Source organism: Manis javanica, chromosome 5 (genome assembly GCF_040802235.1).
Source record: "Manis javanica isolate MJ-LG chromosome 5, MJ_LKY, whole genome shotgun sequence".
NCBI classification, from domain to species: Eukaryota; Metazoa; Chordata; class Mammalia; order Pholidota; family Manidae; genus Manis; species Manis javanica.
Window position 1 is genome coordinate 21,621,996 of NC_133160.1, and position 22,521 is coordinate 21,644,516.

A 22,521-nucleotide genomic window follows, 5' to 3' on the forward strand; every position below is an offset into this window, starting at 1 on the left:
AAGATGCTCCACATTGCTAATCATCAGAGAAATTCAAATTAAAACCACAATGAGATATCACCTCACACCAGTCAGGATGGCCAGTATCGAAAAGACTAAGAACAACAAATGCTGTCAAGGATGCGGAGAAATGGGAACCCTCCTACACTGCTGGTGGAAATGTAAGCTAGTTCAACCATTGTGGAAAGCAATATGGAGGTTCCTCAAAAAACTAAAAATAGAAATACCATTTGACCCAGGAATTCCACTCCTAGGAATTTACCCAGAGAATATAATTTCTCAGATTCAAAAAGACATATGCACCCCTATGTTTATTGCAGCACTATTTACAATGGCCAAGATACGGAAGCAATCTAAGTGTCCATCAGTAGATGAATGGATAAAGAAGATGTGGTACATATACACAATAGAATATTATTCAGCCATAAGAAGAACAGACACAAATATCAAATCTTACACTCTGGCTCAAAAAGCCAACTGTAAAAATTTGGAAAAGATGAATTTTAATAGTAGTGTTAAGAAAAAAATGACCTATTTTCTCAATATGAATGAGAAGTGTGTTATGGCTACCAGAAGAGCTAATTTTGTCATGTCTAGGAAGTAACAGTCTAGCATTGCTTGCTGGACTATTCTGATCAGACTATTTTGTAAACGGGTTATAGGAACATATAACATGGCTAGAGGAGAGCAGCCATGTTGGTGAGGTACTTCAAGCAAATCTAATAAGGCTGATTTGTTTCAGGTAATTGATTTTGGCTCAACATAAGGAATAATTTTCTAATAACTGGATCTATCTAAAAATGAATGGGCAGTCACTGATGGAATACAACAGAAGCTAAGCAACCATTTGGGAGGGATACTGTAGAAGTGGATACAGCATAAATGGTTAAGAGTAGTTAATCTGTGCCCTATCACTTATTAGCCATTTGACCTTGAGTCTTTTTTTTTCTAAGTCTCAGTCTCCTCACTAGGTGGTTGTGTAGGTCATCTGAAATAATGTGAATAGCACTTAGCATAGTACTTGCCTTGGGGAAGTGCTTAGTAAGTGTCCACTTAGTAAGTGTCCAAGTACCACATCTTTATCACTACTATTAAAGGGATACAGGTACAAGATGGAAGAATGGAGACTAGAACCTCTTAAGAGTTTTTCTAATTGCTAAGATTCCAGCCACTGTTGAAACTAACAGGCTCAAGAGCTATGAGGGTGGTCAACCCTTTCAATCAGTAGGGAAATCATAATGTCAGACAACTGGAAGTCAGAGGTTTATCTGAAGGATAGGAATGGAAAAGATGGCAGAGGCCCTCCCATAACTCAGATATGGCCATAAGATGATCAGTCCTTACATAGAAAATAAGGCTCTGTCAAGCAGTAACTCATCATTCACAAGTTTTCTAGCATCTTTTACTTGTGGGGTTTTCACTGGGAAATATGTCTGATTGCTGTTGGGGAACTGCTGTCGTACACTATTTATCCAACAACTATTTCAAGTACCTACTATAATTATGCACATGATTCTGAAGATAAACAAACTTTTGGCTACCATCTTGCCAATGAGTCTGCATTGTCATAACAATCAAATCACAAATACACACAGAGCACAAGTCAACTCTTGTTTACAGAAATCTAACAGACAAGATCTCTGAACCCTCCAGCTGCAAAATAGCAAAAAATGCTAGATAATATATTAAACATGTTTCAATGTATCATTGAGCCAGCAGGAAAATAATGAAAATTCCATAGGAGTGAATATGAAAGAAAGACTTGTGATTTAAGAGGTAAATGAGCACAGAATTAAATTTCCACTGGAGGCATTTGCTATACCTAATAACTTTGAAATTTACGTTATGGCTATGGGGGAAAAGAAAACACCAGACACAGGGTAGGGAGTCCAACAGGAAATTCCCACATAAAGCTGGACCTATACTAGGGGTCAAAAACTATGGCATGTGAGCCAAATCTGGCTCACCTTCTGTAAGGTATGGCCTGTAAAAGTAGTTTTGAGCTAAGAGTGGTCTTTACATTTTCAATGGTGGAAAAGTAGTCAAAAGAATAAGATTTTGTGACATGTTACTATTATATGAAATTCTAATTTTAGTGTGCATACATAAAGTATGTATGTATGAAAACAGCCAAGATCATCTGTTTACACAGTGTCATGGCTGCTTTCAAATTAAGCAGCAGAGGAGAGTAATTATGACAAAAATTGTATGGTCCACAATCCATACTACGCGGCCCTTTACAAAACAACGTGCCCATCCATGGGCTATAGTGTCCTCAGTATATGGATAAACTTGAGAGAAGGGGGCAGAAAAAGGTAAAGAGAGAAAGTGAGGGGAGAGAAAACAAAAAACCCTACAGAAGAAAATTTGTTTGTTTCAACCTTCACATGGTAAAAAAAAAATCTTCCTTGAGAATCCATAACCACAAGCTGGCACTTTCATGTAGGTTCATGGCCTGAATGTGCCCCCAAAAACTTGAAGCAGAAATTTTACTGTAAGGTGCTCCTGGGATGCTACTCCTTACGCTTCCTGACAGAAGCAAAAGCAAATCCTCTGAAGATAAATTCCTTCACCTCAGGCCTAAAAGGACCCCCACAGAAAAACTTCTGAAGAGCATGCACTCAGAGTCAAGAATCACAAAACGCAAAGGGGCCAAGACCCTGGGTAAAAGCCAATGGAAACAATATCTAACAGGATCAGACCCAAAATAATTTAGTTACTGGAATTATTAGCATAAAAATATGTTTCATGTGTTTAAAGAATAAAAGAGAGGACTGAAAATATAAATCAGTGGAAAGAGACTAAAAAATGACCAAGATGGGTAAAGAAGATGTGGTACATATACACAATGGAATACTATTCAGCCGTAAGAAGAAAACAAATCCTACTATTTGCAACAACATGGATGGAGCTAGAGGATATTATGCTCAGAGAAATAAGCCAGGCGGAGAAATACAAGTACCAAATGATTTCACTCATATGTGGAGTATAAGAACAAACTGAAGGAACAAAACAGCAGCAGAATCACAGAACCCAAGAATAGACTAACAGTTACCAAAGGGAAAGGGACTGGGGAGGATGGGTGGGAAGGGAGGGATAAGGCGGGGAAAAGAAAGGGGGCATTACGATTAGCATGTATAATGTTGGGGGGGGCATGGGGAGGGCTGTGCAACACAGAGAAGACAAGTAGTGATTCTGCAACATCTTACTATGGTGATGAACAGTGACTGTAATGCGGTTTGTGGGGGGGAGGAACTTGGTGAAGGGGGGAGCCTAGTAAACATAATGTTCTTCATGTAATTGTAGATTAATGATAACAAAATTAATAAAATTTAAAAAAATGACCAAGATTTGAAAAAATAACTGAACAGAATGTCTAGAAATAAAAAAATTAATAAGTGAAATGTAAAACTTAGTGAATAGACTATATAGATTAGATACAGTTGAAAAGATAAATTAGTGAAGAGTTTTCTAAAAAAATCATCCAGTATGCAGTATAGAAAGAGAAAAGTAAACATAGAAAATGTGAGAGTTAAGATGCATGGAGGATACAATAAGGTCTGACATATAACCAATTTATCTCAACACCAACAATAGAATAACCAATATGCTGAGAGGAAATAACTGTCATCCTAAAATTTTATACCTGGATTTTATACCTGGTGAAACTATCTTTCAAAAATAAAAGTAAAATGGGAACATTTTTAGATAATTGATTGCCAACAGACCCCTACCAAAGGAAATTCTACTTTAAGAAAATAAATCCAAATATTAAGTCTGATAGGCAAGAAGAATGGTGAGCAAAAAAATTATAATTTTTTTCTATGTATATAAACAAATATTGACTGTATAAAACAATAAAAATGTATGACTTATGGTGTTAACAAACTAGTTATAACTAAACACACTGGATAGAACAGAACATAGGCCAGGAGGGATGAATGTAATAAAATACGAGGTCCTTATGTCATTCAGAAAGAGTAAACACTGATTAACCTGAGATTTTATTAACTATGTATTTTGAATATTAAAGGAAACAGCTAAAAGAATAAAAAATAGAGTACATATAATCCAAAGTAGAGAGTAAAATAGAGGTGAGAAAAGAACACAATTTATTCATCTAATTTAACCCTCTCATACAAGTTAAGAAAGGTGATCCAACCCCAAAAGACATAAAAAGAGGACAAATAGCATAAGATGGTGGAAATAAATCTAAATATACTTATAATTACAATAAAAGCAAATGGGCCAAATTTACATCTGGGGACCAGTTTAATAATTCTAAATCTCAGGATGTGCACTTAATTCTCTATATACACTAAAACAGTAACAACAATAATACCTAATGCACATACAGAATTTACTATATGCCAGGAACTGTTCATAGTGCTTTCCACTATTAATTAAATAGATTAACTCATTTAATAGCTAGAAGCTGGGTTTTTCACTTTAGTGACCAGGCTAGTCCTGTTCAGATTCCCCTCTTATTTGTAGCAATATCTGGACCAAGAGTCAGAGGTGGAGCCCTCACTGAAGGGAGGCCATGTGCCTTTCCCATCCCCCAGTTACACCCACCACCTACCCATTTCTCCTGGAGCTGGTTCACCTCTTCCTCATGGGCTGACTTCTGCTGCTGCAGGGCAGTCTGCCCCTCTCGCCCAGCCTGGGCCAGCTGTCTGGCTGCTATGTCCCGCTCCTGCTCTGCCCGGCTCCGTTCAGCGTCCAGTTCCAGCTTCAGGCACCTCACTTCCCCTAAGATGCCAGAGACAGGATCTGGTCTCTGGGCTTCTGTCCTCTTCCCTTCACCCCTCTCCTGACCTTATGAGAAACTCCTACCTCAGAGGCCCTGGACCTGGCTGAAGAAGGACCTCCAGTAGCCTCCTGCTGCCCTCCTGGCTTTCACTATCCCCAAAGAACGGAGTATCCCCATCCCAGTTGGGTTCTCACCTTGGATTACTTTCTTGGCTTGAGTGACAGTTTGAATCTGGACCTCCAGCTGCCCCTTGGTGACCTCTACCAGAGAATTTTGTTGTTGGGCCTCAAACAGACTGCTCTCCAGGAGTTCCTTGGCTGAGCTGCCAGGGGCAGAAATCAAGAAGAGTTCTTACCCACCAAGCCCCTTAACCATCCCTAAGAGGAGCTGGGTTCTAAGTACCATAAGCAGGGAACTTAGCTTGGCTAAGTTGCACAGCTCTCTCTGCCCTTGGCTGAACTGGGTCTGGGCCCTACCTGAGCCCCAGTAGCTGTTCTGAGAGGTCCTGCCGGTCCCGCTCCACAGCCTGCAGCCGCACCTCGAGAGCCGCCCTCTCCCGTACCAGGGCCTCTTTCTCCTGCACTTCCCGCGCTAGCACTTCTTCCTGTCGATTTGCCTCCTGATGCAGTTGCTCCAGCTGAGCTGAGGCTGCCTCCTGCTGGTGATGTGCCTGAGGGGAACAAATCGGTGAAATACAAAGCAGAGGCAAGACCCCCAGGGTGGCTCTCACTAGGTTAGGGCCACTGGCTCTTCAGAGATTCTGGACCCAGTTCTGTGGGCCCCAAGCATTGCTCACTCAGACTAAGTGGCATTTATCTATTTCCCTGATCAACCCAGGGTGCCCCCAGCCCAGGAAGCATGCTCTCCTCCTTTGAGTAAAACGCTGAGCTAGGGCTGTAAAAGACCTACCTCTAAGGAGCTTTTAGTCTCAAGGAGAAGTAAGACATACACATAATAACAGGAAGAAATTGATCAGTGCCCTGGGAAAGGGTATTTATGTATAATTATTAGGGAAATGAGAAATTTAGTAGAGGAGAAAGATGACCTTTGAGCTGGGTCATTGGTTCAAAAAAATTCACTGAGCCCCTGCTATGTGTTGACACTGTGCTAAAGGCTGGAGTAATAAAAACAAGTTAAGATGTAGCCATGCTTTCAAGGAATTTTTGGTCTAAGGGTAGAGGCATGTGAACAGATAATTATAATACAGTAGGAAAGGTATGGTGGTTGACATATGCATGAGGTACATCAGAGACTATGGGAGAGGCACCTAATCCACACTGGAGTGTGAAAGAGTGGGGAATCATGAAGGATTCCTACAGGAATTTTTAGAAATGGTAAGATATACCCTAAAGGAGTAACATTAGTCATTTCTAGGAATTAAGAATTCTTCACTTTCTGAATCATTTCTGTAGTGTTTTAATTTTTCCCAGTGAGCAAGTATCATACCTAACGTGAAGCAACAGTTTTGTTTTCTCACCTCACTTAGTTTCTCTTGAATTTCTTCCTTCTCTTCTTGGATGCCCCTGAGATCTGCCTGCAGCTCAGCACTGGTCTCCTCCGCTTTCTGCAGCTGCACCTCCAGATGGGTGTTCTTTTCCCACAGGGCTTCCCTGCTCCTCTCTGCTTCTGCCAGGCCCACCTGCAAAGTGCTTCTCGCCTGCTCTGCTGCCTCCGTTCTGCTGCACATAGACTGGTTCTCCTGTTCTAACTAATGACCAAAAAAGGGAAAGGCATCCAAGAAAAATGGTTACAGTTTAGAGATCAAGTGCTGAGACAGAAATCTGAGTGAAATATGGATCTATTCTCCAAAGATGAACACAAGAGTGACTATAAGGGAGGGGGACTGTGCGTTCATTTGGTCTAGCAACTATAGTCCAGGTACCAGATGGGCTGATGCTGGGGACAGAAGTAAAAATGGCAAAATCCTGCTCTCAAAGAATTCATAAAAGGTAACACAACATTTCTGTGGCTCAAGGCAACAGGGGTAGTGAAGGAACATGTTAAACTTGCAACTTATAAAGGTTCTTAGAGACCTAGGCTCTTCAGCAGATCCTTTTCTGGTGATTGCCGTTGTCTCATGCAATAGGATTAAAAGCCTAGTCTTTCCAGAAGACCTGGGCCTCCTTCCTAGCCCCAGTGATTTTACCCTAAAGCCCAAAGGTGGGCTGCTGTAGGTGTGGGAATGGAGTGTTTTTAATGGCTAAGCACAGTCCTTATAGGTTTGCTCTCCTCTGCACTATCAATGTTCCTTCTGCTTATTTCCAAGCTACATTTGGGAGCAGATCTGTCTTGGGCTGACAGATTCATTTAAGGACTCTTCCCTGTCATGGGCATCAGCTGCTTCTGTCACTGGCTTACCCTCCGTCAGGGCCCAGCTTTACCCTGTGAATCAGAGAAATCTTTGCTCACCTGGAGAAGCTGCTGGTTCAGCCCAACTTTATCTAAGGCCAAAGCCTCATTTAAGGCACTGAGTTTGACAGCTGCAGCCCGAAGATCAGCCACCTCAGCCTTCAAGCTGTTCTCAGAACTCGACAGCTCTGCAATGGACTGTTCCGCCTAAAAAACAGAGTTAAAGGGTTTCCTATTTCCAGCAGCTCACATCCCCAACACCGGCTGCTTTCCTTGCACAGAAATCAGGCAACACTTCATTCCTTCCCTAACATTCCAAACAAGTTTTCCATTCATTCATTCATTCATTCATTCATTCATTCATTCATTCAGAGAGGAGCTTACAGTGTGGAGGCACAACATCACGATTATACAATTACAACTGTAATGACACCAGACAAACTTAAACACAAAGTGCTCTGGAAACTCAAAGAAAGCATTAATTCCGTTGGGGAGAACTGGAAACGCCTGGTAGAAGAACTGACAGTTAAGGTGAGTATTGAAAGATGAGGAACAGTTTGCAGTTAAAGAGGGAGGAAAAGCAGTCCAGGCAAGGGGAGGACACATGCCAAGTATCTGAGTCATGAAAACACAGCAAAACTGCGAAGGCAATGAGTGCTATGTAACAGAAGAACAGGTGTATGAGGAGTTGGGACAGAGATCTGGCACAAAGAGGAGGATAGAAACAGTTTGGGGCAGATGTCAAGGGCCTCTGAATGTGGCACCAGGTTGCTGGGAAGCTACTGAATGGTTTCAGGTAAGAGACACACATACCCAAATTTATACCTTAGACAGCCATCCCAATTCTAATAGAGAATGTCAGGAGAGAGAACCTCAAAGCAAAGACTAATGACTGAGGCAAGAAATGTGAAGGGTCATGGTGTGAAGGGTGAAGAATGAGGCAGGCTGCCTGCCCTTTTCTTAGAAACACAACTTTCTAAGCCATTCACCCTCCCCAGCCAGCGAGGGGCAGAGGCCTACGTACCCTCACCAGTGCTGTAGTCACCTCCATGTGCTCCTGCCTCAGCAGCTCCCCTTCCAGGCGACTCGACTCCAGGGCTTCCCGAAGAGTGATCAGTTCACTGAGGGACTCTGACTGTTTGGCTTCCAGGCCTGCCAGGGTCTCCTGACTGAGATGGCAAGGAGAGGGAGCTAGAGAAATCTTGGGAGGTGGCCACACCCCAAAAGGTAACAGGAATATAATTACCCGTGTTATGGGAAAGAACAGAGAAGGTCTCTAAAAACTGATAAGGGAAGATCTCCAAGACAGATAAAGTGAAAAAAGTGAAATGCAGACCAGTATATGCAGCGTACTACCTTTTATGCCAGAAATTGTGGGAAATAAAGAGTATATGCATATATACTGCACTGGACAGATAAACAAGGAATTAATTTAAATGGTTACCTACAGAAGGAAGGGAATGGGATGGATGAAACTGAGGGGAGTAAGATGTTTCTGTTTATCTTTTTAGATAATTTTGACTTTCAATTACATAAATACTGATAGATGTGTTATTGATTCAAACAAATTAAATTTTAAAACACACAATTATCTTTGTGGATTGTCTGTTCTTCTCCTTGATGCAGGGGTGACCATTCCTTGCACAAGTCATCATGATCCCTACCACAGTCCTCCAAGATTCCATTATTCGTGCCCATTAGGTGCAGGGAACTAGGGCACAGGAGAGCAGGATACATACCAAAGATGAAGATACAGTCCTTGCTGTCAGTTACTGAAAACCTGCCATATGCCAGGCTCTATGCTGGCATTTTGCAAAACATTGCCCTAACTTCCTAATAATCCTTCAGGGTGAAAATTATCTCCCCCATTTTACAAATAAAGGAATCCATCCAACTGGCAGAGCCATAATTTAAACCAAGCTTTTGCCCAGCTCTAAAGCTGTATTTTTTCTATGACATCATATAAGGGGATTTACAGAGTAGCTGGGTCCCTTTACGCTGGGATTCCTTTTCTTGTCCAGCTCATTTCCTTACTTCCCAGGGTAAGTCCTACCCTTCAACCAGCCCAGCCTACTCCAAACATGCCGTGAACCTTCCTACCACCTTTCCTTTGCTTACCTGTCTCTTTAGCCCTTCTCCCACTCTCCAGCCATCAGAATATGTCAGGGACCAGCTCGAAGGCTACTCTCTGCTCCAGGAAGCTTCCAATAATTGGCTGTTACTCCTATGCTTTGAAAAGACCTAGCCTAAAGCTCTATTTAGCTCGTACTTCATCTGGCCTCATGCCACAGCTGGTTGTTCACTGGTCTGTCTTCCCCATTAGACTGCAAACTGCTTGAGATCACGACCTGTGTTGTATTTATTTCACAAGCGCACCATGCCTGTTCCTTATGGGTGCTCAGCAAAGCCTGGATGAACTTTCTGTGCCTGCCATTCTGCAAAGAAGAACTAGTAACTTAATCTGAGCCCACTGCATGCCAGGCTTCAATTTACTCCACTTTCTGAGAGGAGATGAGGTGGAGGACTGTGGAACTAAAGGAAGATCAAGCCTCAGGGAGGACGGGACGGGTCACACTCACAGGCGCTCCCTTTCGCGGACAGCCAGGTGCAGCTCCTCCTGCTGCTCCTCCCTCTCGCCCTGAGCAGAGTCCTCCTGCAACTGAAGCGCCATGTTTGTCCTCCGCAGCCGCCATGCCTCCTGCTCCAGCACCTCCAGCTGCTGCTGCAGCTCCTCCCTGGTCTTTTGCAGAAGCTCTCGCTCCCTGGAAGGAGACCAGAGATGAACAGAAACCCTGAACCCTAAAATCCTTCCCAAAAGCAGACATCACAGGGTCAAAGGAGAGAGGTGCCTGTTTCCTTTAAACAGCTCATATTCCCTTTTGAACAGAAAGCTTGTTTATCACCACAAGGACCCTGAACTGAGTGAGCAGGAACAAGCAGAACACAAAGCAAGGTGGCCCTGAGCAGCCCTGGGTCTCAGGGACAGCAGGTGAGGACATGATGGGAGGGGGTGGCAGCCGGCTGAGATGGAGCCCAGGGTGGGAGCCCCCTGCTCACTTGCTGAGAGAGTCCACCTCTCCCTGGAGGTCCACGGTCTGCCCGGCCAGAGTGTCGCGCTCCCCAGTGAGCTTCTGGAGCCGCTGTCTCAAGGCCTCACCCTCTTCCTCCCACTGACTGTGCTGTTGCTGCAAGAAGCCCACAGCTTCCTGACAGCCTGAGAGCTGCTGCCTCAGGTCCTGTGGAGGGACAGTGACCGAAGGGAGATGGTGAGGGATGTAAGAAGCCTGAAAGCAGGGCTGGGCACAGGGGAAGGAGCTGTGCAACAAGGATGTGCTATGAACAGAGACGTGCCCAGTAGAGGAAACGGAGGCTCAGAGATCACTGGGCTGCCATGGCTCCTAGAGTCCCAGAGCTCATTTGCCTTATAATGTACAGTAAGGTGTGGCTGGGACCCTTAAATTTGGGCAACACTTAACCTCCTACTCTCCAGGGCTCCAGTTGCCAATCTGCACAGTGCTGTGCACTAAGTGAAGTGTGCCACTGGCATGAAACGTGCTTGTTACCCACAAGCACAACTTCTAATAGGTGCTTCTAATAGGCAGGCACAGATTCTAATAGGTGCTTTGGGGTATTGATCAACACCTCATGACTGGTCAACACAGTGAAAGGGGCAGTCTAGGCTAGGAGAGTAGCTGGGACACAAATCAGTTTAGACAGCTGCCCCGGGGCTGAGAAGACACTGGGGTTCTCACCTGCACGGCCTGGCGTCTCTGAGTCAGCACTGAATGCACCAGAGTAAGAGCCTTGTCTGGGTCCTGGGAGTCAAACGGGAAGGAGAAGGCACTGCCGTCCAGCTCCAGGGAGCTCTCATGACCAGAGCCTTTGGCCATGTTGTCCTCTTCTTCCACCATGGCCTGAAACCCAACAAAGCAGGGTCGACACCTAGTGGCCAAGGCCTCGAGCCCATACAGAGGACTAACAACACAGCTTCTGCAACCCTGACGTGCTCCTGCTTAGGTCTTCTCTCCAGGAGTGGGAGGAAGGTGCCTAGGAGCAAAAAAGGTTGGTTCCTTCAACTCTTCACCTTTGGTCACCCAAACTTAGGACTTGCAACAAGGCTAGAGCCCTTGCTGAGAGAAAAATAAATGAAGAAATGAAGAAAGAAGAGGCCACTGGCCTGAGAATTGCCACTGGCAATAAGAAAGGGGGCCTGTTCAAGCAGGAAGTGCTACACTTTGATACTTAGCTACCCCATAGGGTTACAGTCTTCAAATACACTCAGAGAACTCAATCCCACAAGATCCTAAGGCCAAACACCTCAAAGAGTGGAAATCTAGGCACAACTGAGAAGACATGGAGGCTGGAGGAGTGAGGCATAAGCCGGTTACCACGAACAGGAGCTCGCCAGTACCTGGGTTATGTTCCTGATCACCTGCTGTAGAGATAGCTTCTCTTCTTGGGCATGCCTACTGAGAGATGCTTCATGTTCCAGTAATTCTGCATGATTTGTCTCCTGGAAGGGAACAAAATAGGGCCTATAAGGTTAAGTCTTAGAAGAGAATTTGTCACTCCAAGCCCCATATCAACCAGTCTCATTCTGTCTATTGTGTCAACCCCACTTTTCCCTGACCACACATGAATTCTAACGATGTCCTAGGACTCTAAAGACAATGTGATGTGGTAGTTAAAGAGTTCAAAATAAGTGACTAGGAGCTCCAAATTAGATTGCCTACATTGGGAGTTCTTGTGCCATCTAGCTTGGTAAACTTAAGCAACTGTTTCTTTGAGCTATCTTCTCTTTAAAACAGGACTAAATAACACAGCAAATACTATATAGGTTTCTTTTGAGGCTTAAATGAAAAAATGCATGTAAATTACTCAACATAGTGCCTGGCACACAGCAAATGCTCAATAAATGTGAGCTATCATTGGATGGAGGATGGCTTCTGTCTCTGAACAGCAAATTGATGCTTAAGACCTAAGGCTAATCCAGAGAAATTTCTAGTCCTAAAGCTAGCAAGAAACTTAAAGAGTCAAGATTTCCTCTCTTGCTTCCTATCATACTGTTAGTGAAGGCCTGAAAACACAGCTCTGCTTTGTTTGGCATGTACAAAATTTGAAGCAATTTATAAATTGAGAGATTTTTATGAGTTGAGGAATTCATAAAAATCTAAATTTCTAGCTTCTCTGGTAAAGTTAACAAACAGGCCACACCACTCCTACATGGTAATAATTCACTGAAGTTGAGCAGTGGATGCCTCCTCTAGACAAAACAAGTGTTGTTCAGGGTCCTGCAGTCCCTACTCCTCCTCACTGTTTCCTTAATATTGAGATCAAGGGTCCCCTGTAGTACTGAAAATTAAATATGATAGCACTGGAAAACCAGATTTCTTACAACTGAACCCACTTTACTCATTTACATTATTGGGGCCCTGTGAACATCTGAATTTGCAAATTCCTGACCCAAAAGAACCAAAACGGTATAACTGATCCCAGTTTGGGTGGGAAGACTAGGGGTGGTATGTGCATGGACAGAAGTTGAGGACCCACCTAAAACCCAGACGTCTGAAAATTCTTATAGAGATGAAATGAAACGTGGAATCAAGCCAGAGGTTCTAATATTGGAGAATCCCTTTGTTAACATCCCCGGTAGATGTTAAGCCAGTGACACAAATCTCATCCCCTCATAAGACAGGCTGAACAGCTCTACTGTTAGTCAAACTCTACCACCCTGTAATCTCTAGTCATTGACATTACTTGTGCCCACCTGGAAAACAAACAACCAATTCCTTTCCCCAATGCCAGTCCTTCAGGTCTGTGAAGGCAGCCATCACATCTTCTTCAAGCCCCTTCTTCTCCAGACTAAACACTGCCACACTCCTCAGTCATCTCCCGTTAAGACTAGGTTTTGAATCGCTCTGCACATCCCCTGCCTAGCTGGCCAGGATGCCTCCCACTCTCAATGAGAAGGACACACTGCATGCACATACCATTATAGTTTCCTCGGGAATAGAGATAGTAAACACTTAATATTTATTGAATGAATGAACGAATAAGTTAATTAATTTTCAGATTCAGCCAAAATTTATTTTTGGGCTTTAGCTCTCAACAAAGAACATTTGACTGGTATCCTGCACTATCTATCCACAAGGCCCACTCCCAGCTCCTTTCCAGAATAAAGGATAATGTACCAGGATCTCCATTGTCTCTCTCAAAGCCTTTACCATCTTTTCATAATCTTCATTTTGCTTCTGAGACTGGGTCAGTAGAGCAGAGAGCTCGGCCACCCTGAAAAGAAGAGCGCAGCACTGTCACCTGGGCAGCCCACCGATGTGAACAGAGCTACTGTGCAGCACACCCCAGCCCCAACACAGACACTCCCACTGTAGCCTTCCCGGACTCCCTCGGACGCCCCCAGCCCCTGAGCTCCCTGAATACCACATGACGCTGTAGCCTTGAACTAGGGGGAAGCCAAAAGCCACTCAGACACATGCAGGGATTTACCACATTTCAAGGCTGGAACACGTGTTTGGGGGCCCGAGAGCTGAAGGAAAGCCCTGGCCCAGGCCCTTCCCGGGCCCGCTTGATCTTGAAGTCAAGCACCCTGAAGCCAATAAGAACATCAGAATTGCACATGGGATAGTCCCAAGCTCCCTCCAGCACAAAGTTCTGACTCTGATAGGGAAAAAGGACAGTCAGTTCGGGGAGATTATGGCCAACCTCCCTGATAGTAACTTCAAAGTTCAGGGAAATTACCATACATTTTTATCACTTCATGCTATATCTTGGAGTCAGTACTTGGTATTATATAGGCAGCTAAATAAATATGTCTTGAATGAATGCCATCCAGAAATTTAAATTTTTTTTCAAAGTCTTAATGCTTTTATTCTGTACCATCTCTAAGAGCCTTAACTCACCGCATGGTCATTCATTCATTTAATTATTGTATCACTCAACAAACATTTATCAAGTGTCTACTATATGGCAGAGGAAGAGCAAAGTGCCAGAGACACTGACTCTCCTGACCCTTGTTCTCTGTCCTTGTGCTTCCAGTGCCTTCGCAACTGAATCTAAATACACTGCAATTTATGTATGCCGCCAACAGGTGGGGACACAACCCCAGCCATGGGGTAAACTGAACTTTACCCACAGATTGAAGTGGGGCTCTGCTTATGCCCCTGCCCTTATCATCATCATAAAAAAAAATCTATTTCATTAAATCTAAAAAATAAAAGTACCTAACCCTCCCCCAAAAGGAAACTAAATATTCATCAATGAGACAGTGAGATCAATGCTGTAACAAGCAGGTCAAAGACTACAAAAGGATATAGTGATTTAAGAGGCTATTCACAGAAGAGGTGACATTTAAAGGGTAAGACGGGGAGAAAGGAGGGAGGCATTCCAGGCTAGGGTCAGCATGTGTAAGGCAGGGAAGCATGGAAGAGCTCGGCTGCTCTGGGAACGGCAGGTAGCTTGGTGAGGACAGAGGACAGAGGCGTAGCTAGCTAGCTCTGTAAATCAAAAGGCGAGAAACTGAGCTGCAAATAGTCTGAGGGCAGAGGGCAGTGATGTGCCCCCAAACTGTGGCACGGGGTTTCAAATCAGACTCCCTCTGGCACACCTCTGTCCCCTCCTGTGGGAGGACTGCTCTTCACGTCTCCCCTGCCTGCCTCAACTCTGTGAAGGAGTCAACTCCCTCTCAGTGGGCCCTTCCTAGGACCCCAGCGTAGCTCACCGGTCCTGAAGCTCGGCCTTCTCCAGGTCCCCTTGACCCGCCAGCTGAATGGACTCCTGGCTCCTTGCATGGGCTTCCTTCTCCAGCTCCCGGCTCTCAGTCAGGACCAGCAGCTGGGCCGCCTCGCTTCCACCCAGTCTCCCAGATCTACCCAGTTCCCGACACTGTGCTCCCACGGTCAAGCGCAGACAGCAGGTCAACAGGGACCCGGAAAGCCTCACATGCTCAGCCTTGAGCTCCGTCAGATCTCTGAGTACGAGCAAGGGAAGAGCAGACTCCAGTAGGGACCAGGGAAGGGCACGTGAAGGTCAGGCCCAGGGAAGCCTGAGGAGCGGTCTTGGGAAAACCACCCGAATCCCTCCCTGCCAGCCCTCCCACCAGCCCAGTCACCCCCACTCTGGCCTTCCCTCCCACCTGATCCCCCACCACAGCAGCCCGCTGTCATAAGTCAGAATCGGTATGGGCAAACCTCCTCCCTTCTTATCCCCATGCTAACCTGTCAGTGGCTGACTTCATCTCTAGGAAGTGGCGTCGGAAGGTCACCACCTCCCGCCATAGACTGAGAAGGCGGCCATGCTCCCCTTTCAGGTAGCCCTTGAAGAACTGTTATGGGGGATACTTATGAATGGGTGTCTGTAATAAAGTTAGCAGTCTGGGACTCAAAAGGTCAAAGGGCCTGGGATGGTATATGACCTTCTGAGCTACATTAGAAAAGGATAAACAGTAGCCACTCAACCAATGGGAACTACTACCATTATTACCATAGACTTATTATGACAATTAAATGATACAACATCTATCAATCACCTAATACATAATACCTGGCACAGAGCAAAAGCTCAGGAAACATTCGTTTCCTTTACCTGAGATCTGTAAAATCCCCAGGGTCCATATCTGATCTTTCTTCCCCATTCAATTTCAACAGGTAGCTCCTTAGCATCTAGATATTAAGACCTCCTGAAGAGGGGAGTCAGCAAGCTTTCAGATCCATCTAAAAGCCTACACTAGTCACTTATGCAGGAGCACTGTTGCTTTGGGTGTTGTACCACCAGCCAGCCAAACCTTGGCTCAGCAGCGGCCAGCCCACACAGGGCACAGCTGCCAGCGTGAGACATAAGGATGGTCAGGATGTTAACAACAGCTCAGTTCCATCCAAGCCCTGAAGTTAACCCCTCTTGGCACAGACCAGGGTAGTGCCCTGCTCTCGCTTCCAGCCCCCTGCTCCTCTTACCTCCTGCTCCATCTGCCACTGGCTCTCTTTCCTCATTAGCTCATCCCGGGACCGGCTCCAGTCTACTGTCAATTTTTCCATATCTTCTCGAAGAGCTTTATTTACAACGTCAGCTTTTTCCACGTGCAGCCGCAGCTGGGTGTTCACCTCTGCTAGACTCTCACACCTGCACTGGGGAGGGGTAGGAGCAGGTGCAAAATAAAGGTCTGATCCAATCCTGGACTTCTTGGAGTAAGATGACAACCACTGGAATTTTCCATTGCCAGGAGGTGGAAGGCTAAGGCAGAAGTCCATGGATTCATGTTCACCCTCAGGACAGAGGTTTCCCATCAGCCTTCTCCACCTCCTGGCTAATCACCCAGGCCAGAGAAGTTGGGGTCCATCACCTCTGTTGCTCCTCCTCCAATCGGATTAGCAGCTGTTCCAGGCTTGATTCCTCCACACTGTCCCACCTCTGAGGGACTGGTCCCTTAGCCAGACAGAAATGAGCCATATTTATCTCCAAAAAGAATATCACTCAGACCAACTCCCAAACACCCCCTTCCATAGCAGCCCACTCCCATTTTACTCTTTCTCTCCTTTGGACTCTTTTCTCAATCACTGCATCCTGAAAGGAAATCTGTGACATCCCTCCCTTCAAAAGTGAAGTGGTGGCTTCTCTGGAAAGATGGCTTTTGGTTGTAAAAAGAACTTTGAACCCAAGGAGTACATAAGAGATATCTTTCACTAATGGTCTTGACTTCTACACTAATTTTTGGACCTTGGGAAGTTAGTTAATTTCTCTGAGCTGCAAATATGATGTCATTCCCCACAGAAAGTTGCTTTGCAGATTAAATGATGTAATTACATGACAATGCCTAATGGTGCCAGGACTACACAGAATGGTGCTCAATAAATTTTGTTACTTTCCTTCTTCTCAGAGAACTTCTCTGAAAGTTACGCGAGAAGGTGCTGAGAGGGAGCTAGAACAAAGGCACATGGGCCTTTTAAAGCCAGTTCTGCCCAGCCAATGGCACAAACAAATCCCTGTATCACAAACATGTTTTTAAGCCTGCAAAGGTACACATCTCTTTAAGACAGATAAACACTGACACCTTCTGGAGGAAAAATGCACTTCTCCCCTCTGAGTCTACACCCCTTCCAATCCGATGAAATGTCCTGACGCTGTGTTTTGTCCTTAGAGAGCCAGGGGTTGGAGTCTGACAGGCCTTGAATCGCTAGGTCCAGTGAGTTACCTGCGTGATAAAGCTCTTGGGAGAGAGACTTCTCCAAAGCACCCCTTATTACACCCCAGCCTGCCTCAGTCAGCAAAGGCTAGCAAGTATATTCACTTAGGGCTTAGGAAGATCCCAGAACAGTCTCACTCACCCCGGTGGCTTCCAGCCGCTTCTCCAGCTCTTGGCACCAGCCTCGGTACTGCAAAACCTGAGGTAAACAGAGCAAGACGTGGGCATTGGGCATGGCTGGTACAAAGAGCCCAAACTGAAGGTCCCCGAGGACCTGGGGCAAATCTGCTGTGAACAGGGGACTGGGTGCGGAGGATGAGGCAAGGTCATGACATCTTATAGTTTCTTTTGGTCATTAATAATACTTTCTCTATGCCTCTTGTATTGGAGAGGTAAGATCATGGGCTTTGGAACCAGAAAACTGAGGGTCAGGCCCTAGCTCTAGACTAGGAGAACAAAGCTAGACAATTCCTTCAGCCCTCGTGAACGTCATCCTTAAAAGGGACATGACACATATCTCATGAAGTAGCAGTGCGCATCAAATGACAGGCTGTTTAGGACATCCCTGCGATATGGTTTTTTCTCCCGCTACCCTTATCCAACCCAGCTCACAGCTCTAGGAGGTGTTCTCTCTTCCCCTCCCTGCCGGGGAGGCTGTCTCACCTTGGCCTGCAGCTTCCTCACGAGGGATGCTTGCCGCTGCTGGGCCTCCTGGGAGTTCTTGAGCTTCCGCCAGGAGGCTGCTTGGTTCTCTGCCATCTGCTGCTGTAGCGCCAGCACCTGCTCCTCCAGCACCAGCTGCAGTGACTGGGGCTTCATAGTATTCAACCCAGGGCCTCCTGTCTCCATGGGGACACCAGAAAGTAAGCCCGCAGACCCCTAGGCAGCCAGGGGCTGCTTGCTCTCAGCAGGGTCTCAAATCATTGCTGTGCCTCTTAGACTTCCTCTTGAGCTGGGGACCAAAACAAACATAGTGGAGTTGAAAGGACTGTCTAGATGACTAGCATTTATTCAGCAAATACTCATTAGGTCTGGCAAAGCTGGGTGGGACAAAGCAAACAGATTCTTTTACTACAGGACTCCTCAGAGCCTTTAAAATACTAAGATGGACCTAATCTCTAAGGGGTGCTATGATGAGGATCATTTCCCAAATTTTCTGGACCACGAAACAAGTTTACAGGACTAGTGCTACCTGGCATGCCTTTTGGAACTCCACACCAGATCAAGAGCTCTTGGTTTGCCACTGCATCCCTAGTGCCTGGCACAGTGTTGAATAAATCACTGAAGCTGCTTTTAGTCTAGCAGGGGAGATTACAATACAGTGTGCCACCTGCAATAATAAGAGACATCATAGGCTAATGTGGGAAAACAGCTAAGGACCGTTTAACCCAATCCAGGGCCTGTGAACTGTGTGGATCATTATCACTGTAGTTAAGACTTGCTAAACACTTCCACGGGTCAGTCACTTTGCTAGGTGCTTTACACACACTGTCATTTTGTCATTAAGATTATCTTGAAACCTTCCAATGCCTTCATATCATACTTCAGTGTAGGTACTATCATAACTCTTTATATATGGATGAGGAAACTGAGGCTTACAAACATTAAGCCTCAGGGAAGAAACCAGAAAGGTTAAACAATGTGTCCTAGTTCGGAGCTGGCATTAGTTGATTAGGGATTTGAATACAAGTAGTTTATGAGATGGGAGTGGCAGGCATTTCAGGTAGGAGAGCCAATGAGAGAGGAGCTTTAGTGGATGGTAAACCCTCCTCACCCACCAAGAGCTGGGTCAAAACAGAGCAGTGGGCACCCACAGGCGGGGGGCCAGCCTAACCAGTGACCTTCAGAGATACCCAGGGGAAGGGGAGGCACAGCAGTCACGAGGAGTTTGGGTGCTAGACAAGCTCTGCCCCTATGGGCTCTGCAACTGTGGGCATGCCACTTCCCTTTCATCTCATCCAAAAACGAGAGCACGCAGCTACACGACCTCTGAGTTTCTCAGGTCCCTAAAACAATAACCTTGGGGAAGCAGGGAGGTTAGAGTTCTCTCATTTTATTAATCCGGAGACACCCACCAGCAGGGTTAAGGAGTATCTGTGTTTCCAGTCCAACTCCCTATTCAGAGGACGGAATACCCGAGCTGCCGTGCTGGCACAGCTGGCAGAGCACCAGTCTTACACTCTGAAGACAACGGTGTATACAGCACACGCAAACCTACCATGTGCACATACAGTGGGGATTTCAGGGGCCTTTAATGCACCAAACGGTCGGTCTTCCTGGCTCAAATGCTACTTCCCATCATGTCCTTCCAGATGTGTCCAGGAAGAGTTAATCACTTCTATAGCCAAGCTATAACGACACATACATCCACACATATATACATGAAGTATATACACAGAATAACACATGTATTATTTTATGATATATAATTATGTATACATAGGAAAATAGATGTATTCATTCAGAGAAAGTCTGATGCCTATATTACATTTTATCATTACTATTTGTCTATCTTCTCCACTAACCTGTGAGTTCCACAAAGGCAGGAGCTCTCTATCCATTTTGGTCATTAGAAGGTGGTCAGTAATGCATAATGAAGGGTCACGTGGGCCCCATTCCTGTCAGATCTAAACCCTTGGTCAGAGGTGACAAATATGGCTTGTTGGCTCTTTTCAATCAGTGTGGCTTTTGGTTTACAATGGTTTTTAAGAATCCAAATTAGGAACCAACATTTACCATTGGGAGAATGTATTAAAAAATTCTTAATTTGGCTCCTTTGGAAAACAGGAGTACCTAGTGACCCTTGACCCACTTTCCTACAAGACAATGGCCAGCCTGAGTTAAACAGTGCACGCCCGCTTTAGTTAGGGTGTCTGCTCCTCCGGGTCACCAGTCTCCACCTGCTGCCCTGGCTTTTCTCTCCCTCACACTGAGAGCAGATTTCTATTGTCATTGATCATTGCACTTGTGCTGTTGTTTTTCTTGTAAGAGTTATATAGGAAAACTCAGTTTATTAATTTACATTACCTCCTGGGCAACTGAAAACACCTGAGTTTCTTCATTATACTGTACTAGACAGTAAGGAAAGTATATAAAGTAGAAAGAGTACAGTGGTACCAATAAAGGCTTAGTGTCACCAATACCCAAGCCTGCCTCTTTCAGCCTCTAAACCACTCAATACAGTCTTCCCCCAAAGTTCAAACAACCTCCTTTGCTGCCCGTCCTTTCCACCAAGGTTGTACTGACCAGCTCACCATGGCTCTGTGAAATGCTAGCACAGTCTTTCTCTACCAGGTGGAGGCACAAACCTGCTGGGAAACAGCTCTTACTGCCAACACTACCAGCAAGAGAAGCCGCTCTGGGTTCCTTCAAGTAGGCCTGAGGAGCCTTTGCTCTCCTGAGGGTTGAGCTGGGCTTCTGAACACAGTAGGAGCCTCAGAGACCCCAAAGGCTCCCTCACACTTTTTGAATCCCAATCCCCAAAAGACTAGGTTGGACCATATGAAATTGCAATATTTGCCCATTGTTTTAACCTATAAAAATGATAATTTCATGCAGTTCCAATCTATTATCTCTATAGGCAGCCCTGCCATAGTTTCTAGAAATCTCATATTAAATCCTCTTTTAGGATAAGGCTGCTGCTAATGTGTATGTATTATCTGGGAGAGCAATAGCAGTAGTTCAGTAAGGAAATGGAATTATCCTAGAATTGTATGATTATTTTATTTTAGTAATTAAAAAAATTTAGAGCCAACCTCATTTTGTTCATATTTTATGTATATGCTCCATTTGCTTAAAACAAACAAAAAAAGAATTGAAACTGCAGCAAATATACCATATAAATGTAAAATGTAACTAATAGGGGAAACTAGGTACAAGCATATGGGACCTCTCTGGGCTATGCAAGTTTTCTGTAAATAAAAAATTATCCTTAAAAAGATAGATTATTTTTAAAATGATTTGAAGTGTTTTCTGATTAAAACAAAATGAAACAAAAATTCCCATAAAGCTGAAATTCACTGAAACAAGAATAAAAAGAGGGAGGGAACAGAGAAAAATTAGATCAAGGGTTTTTCTGAAATTGAATTTAGTTCTGAGCTTCCACAAGATGCCGTTCAGCACCTTTTTTATTAACTGTCAGGTCAGCCAGAGAATAAACTACCAGAGTTCCAAAAGAAAAGTAGGTTTCAATGTCCCTCAGAAAAGGAAAAGGTCAGTAGTTGGCAAATGGGAACAGACTGGAGTGCATTCAAATTAGATAATAGATATGAGAGTGCTTTGTAAACTGTAAGCCACTGAAAAAAAGTTACCATTATTGCAGGAAAATGGAAAAGATTCACTTCTTTCTAGACTGATTTATCCCCGAAGCCTCATGAATTCCTGCTCAATGTCAGGCAGCCTACCACAGTGATACAGACATTAACAGGCCCCACTTCCTCCTTCTGCTGGAAAGGACAGTAACCTCTGAACCTACAGTAGAAAGTGACAGGAGAGTGATATAAACTAAGTATTTCATCTCCCCTCATCCAAAATACTCCAAAAGGACTACTGAAAGTTTAAAGTAGAAGTAACAACACCCAGCCTTGGAAAAGAGGCATAATGCCACACGGACTGGTATGTTTAAATAGAAACTCTCACTTAAAACAAAAAAGGAAAAACACTTGAGTGCACAAACATTCTATTTCCCAAACTAAGAAACTACTTATATTTTTTTGCAGAGACCATTTCTGTTCTTACCCCATACAAACATTAGCATTTGGCACCTTACGTAGGTCTCATATCGTGGCCTTCCTTCTCCTACCTGTCTGGCCTCCCTTCAGTCACCTCTGCTGGCTTCTCCTCACTTCCCTTCCGCCTAAAGGCTGGAGATCCCAGGGCTAAGGCTTCAGACCTCTTCTCCATCTCCATCCATCTCCTAGGTAATCTCATCCCGTTTCCTGGCTTAAAATAGCACTTGAACACCCATGACTCCCAACCAATGTTACACCTCCAGCCCTCACTTCCCTCTGGAATCGCATACTCCTATACTAAATCCAAACATCTGTTTTACTTCTCCGCATAAATGTCTCACAGGCATCTCAAAGTTAACTTGTCCAGAAGTGAAGCCCTGCTCCTCCAATCTTCCTCAGTACAGCAAATGGCAACTCCAACCCTCTGGTTGCTCAAGCCAAAAGCCTTACAGTCATACTGACTCCATTCTCCTACACCCTATAACCGACCCATCAGC

General features: G+C 44.8%; 1 protein-coding gene across 13 annotated transcripts in view; it reads right to left on the reverse strand.

Moving 5' to 3' along the window:
• Positions 1 to 22,521, reverse strand: part of CEP250 (centrosomal protein 250) — a 45,206-nt gene that overhangs the window by 19,381 nt on the left and 3,304 nt on the right. For 5 of the 13 annotated variants that reach the window (XR_012131374.1, XM_073236668.1, XM_073236671.1 and 2 more), the window contains exons 2-20: positions 19,513 to 19,643; positions 17,958 to 18,246; positions 17,437 to 17,493; positions 16,455 to 16,537; positions 16,069 to 16,234; positions 15,334 to 15,440; positions 14,838 to 15,086; positions 13,607 to 13,777; positions 13,294 to 13,390; positions 11,514 to 11,615; positions 10,855 to 11,016; positions 10,160 to 10,338; positions 9,682 to 9,864; positions 8,127 to 8,271; positions 7,163 to 7,309; positions 6,231 to 6,461; positions 5,230 to 5,423; positions 4,948 to 5,075; positions 4,583 to 4,752 (exon numbers count right to left, since the gene is read on the reverse strand). Coding sequence is in view for 12 of the 13 variants with exons in the window: in XM_073236668.1 (XP_073092769.1) it covers positions 4,583 to 4,752; positions 4,948 to 5,075; positions 5,230 to 5,423; positions 6,231 to 6,461; positions 7,163 to 7,309; positions 8,127 to 8,271; positions 9,682 to 9,864; positions 10,160 to 10,338; positions 10,855 to 11,016; positions 11,514 to 11,615; positions 13,294 to 13,390; positions 13,607 to 13,777; positions 14,838 to 15,086; positions 15,334 to 15,440; positions 16,069 to 16,234; positions 16,455 to 16,537; positions 17,437 to 17,493; positions 17,958 to 18,143 (2,757 nt within the window). In the remaining variant the exon portion in view is untranslated. Of the gene's footprint in view, positions 1 to 4,582; positions 4,753 to 4,947; positions 5,076 to 5,229; positions 5,424 to 6,230; positions 6,462 to 7,162; positions 7,310 to 8,126; positions 8,272 to 9,681; positions 9,865 to 10,159; positions 10,339 to 10,854; positions 11,017 to 11,513; positions 11,616 to 13,293; positions 13,391 to 13,606; positions 13,778 to 14,837; positions 15,087 to 15,333; positions 15,441 to 16,068; positions 16,240 to 16,454; positions 16,538 to 17,436; positions 17,494 to 17,957; positions 18,247 to 19,512; positions 19,644 to 22,521 lie in introns of those variants that run through there. The other 8 variants (XM_073236670.1, XM_073236669.1, XM_017644073.3 and 5 more) reach the window with 6 other exon arrangements.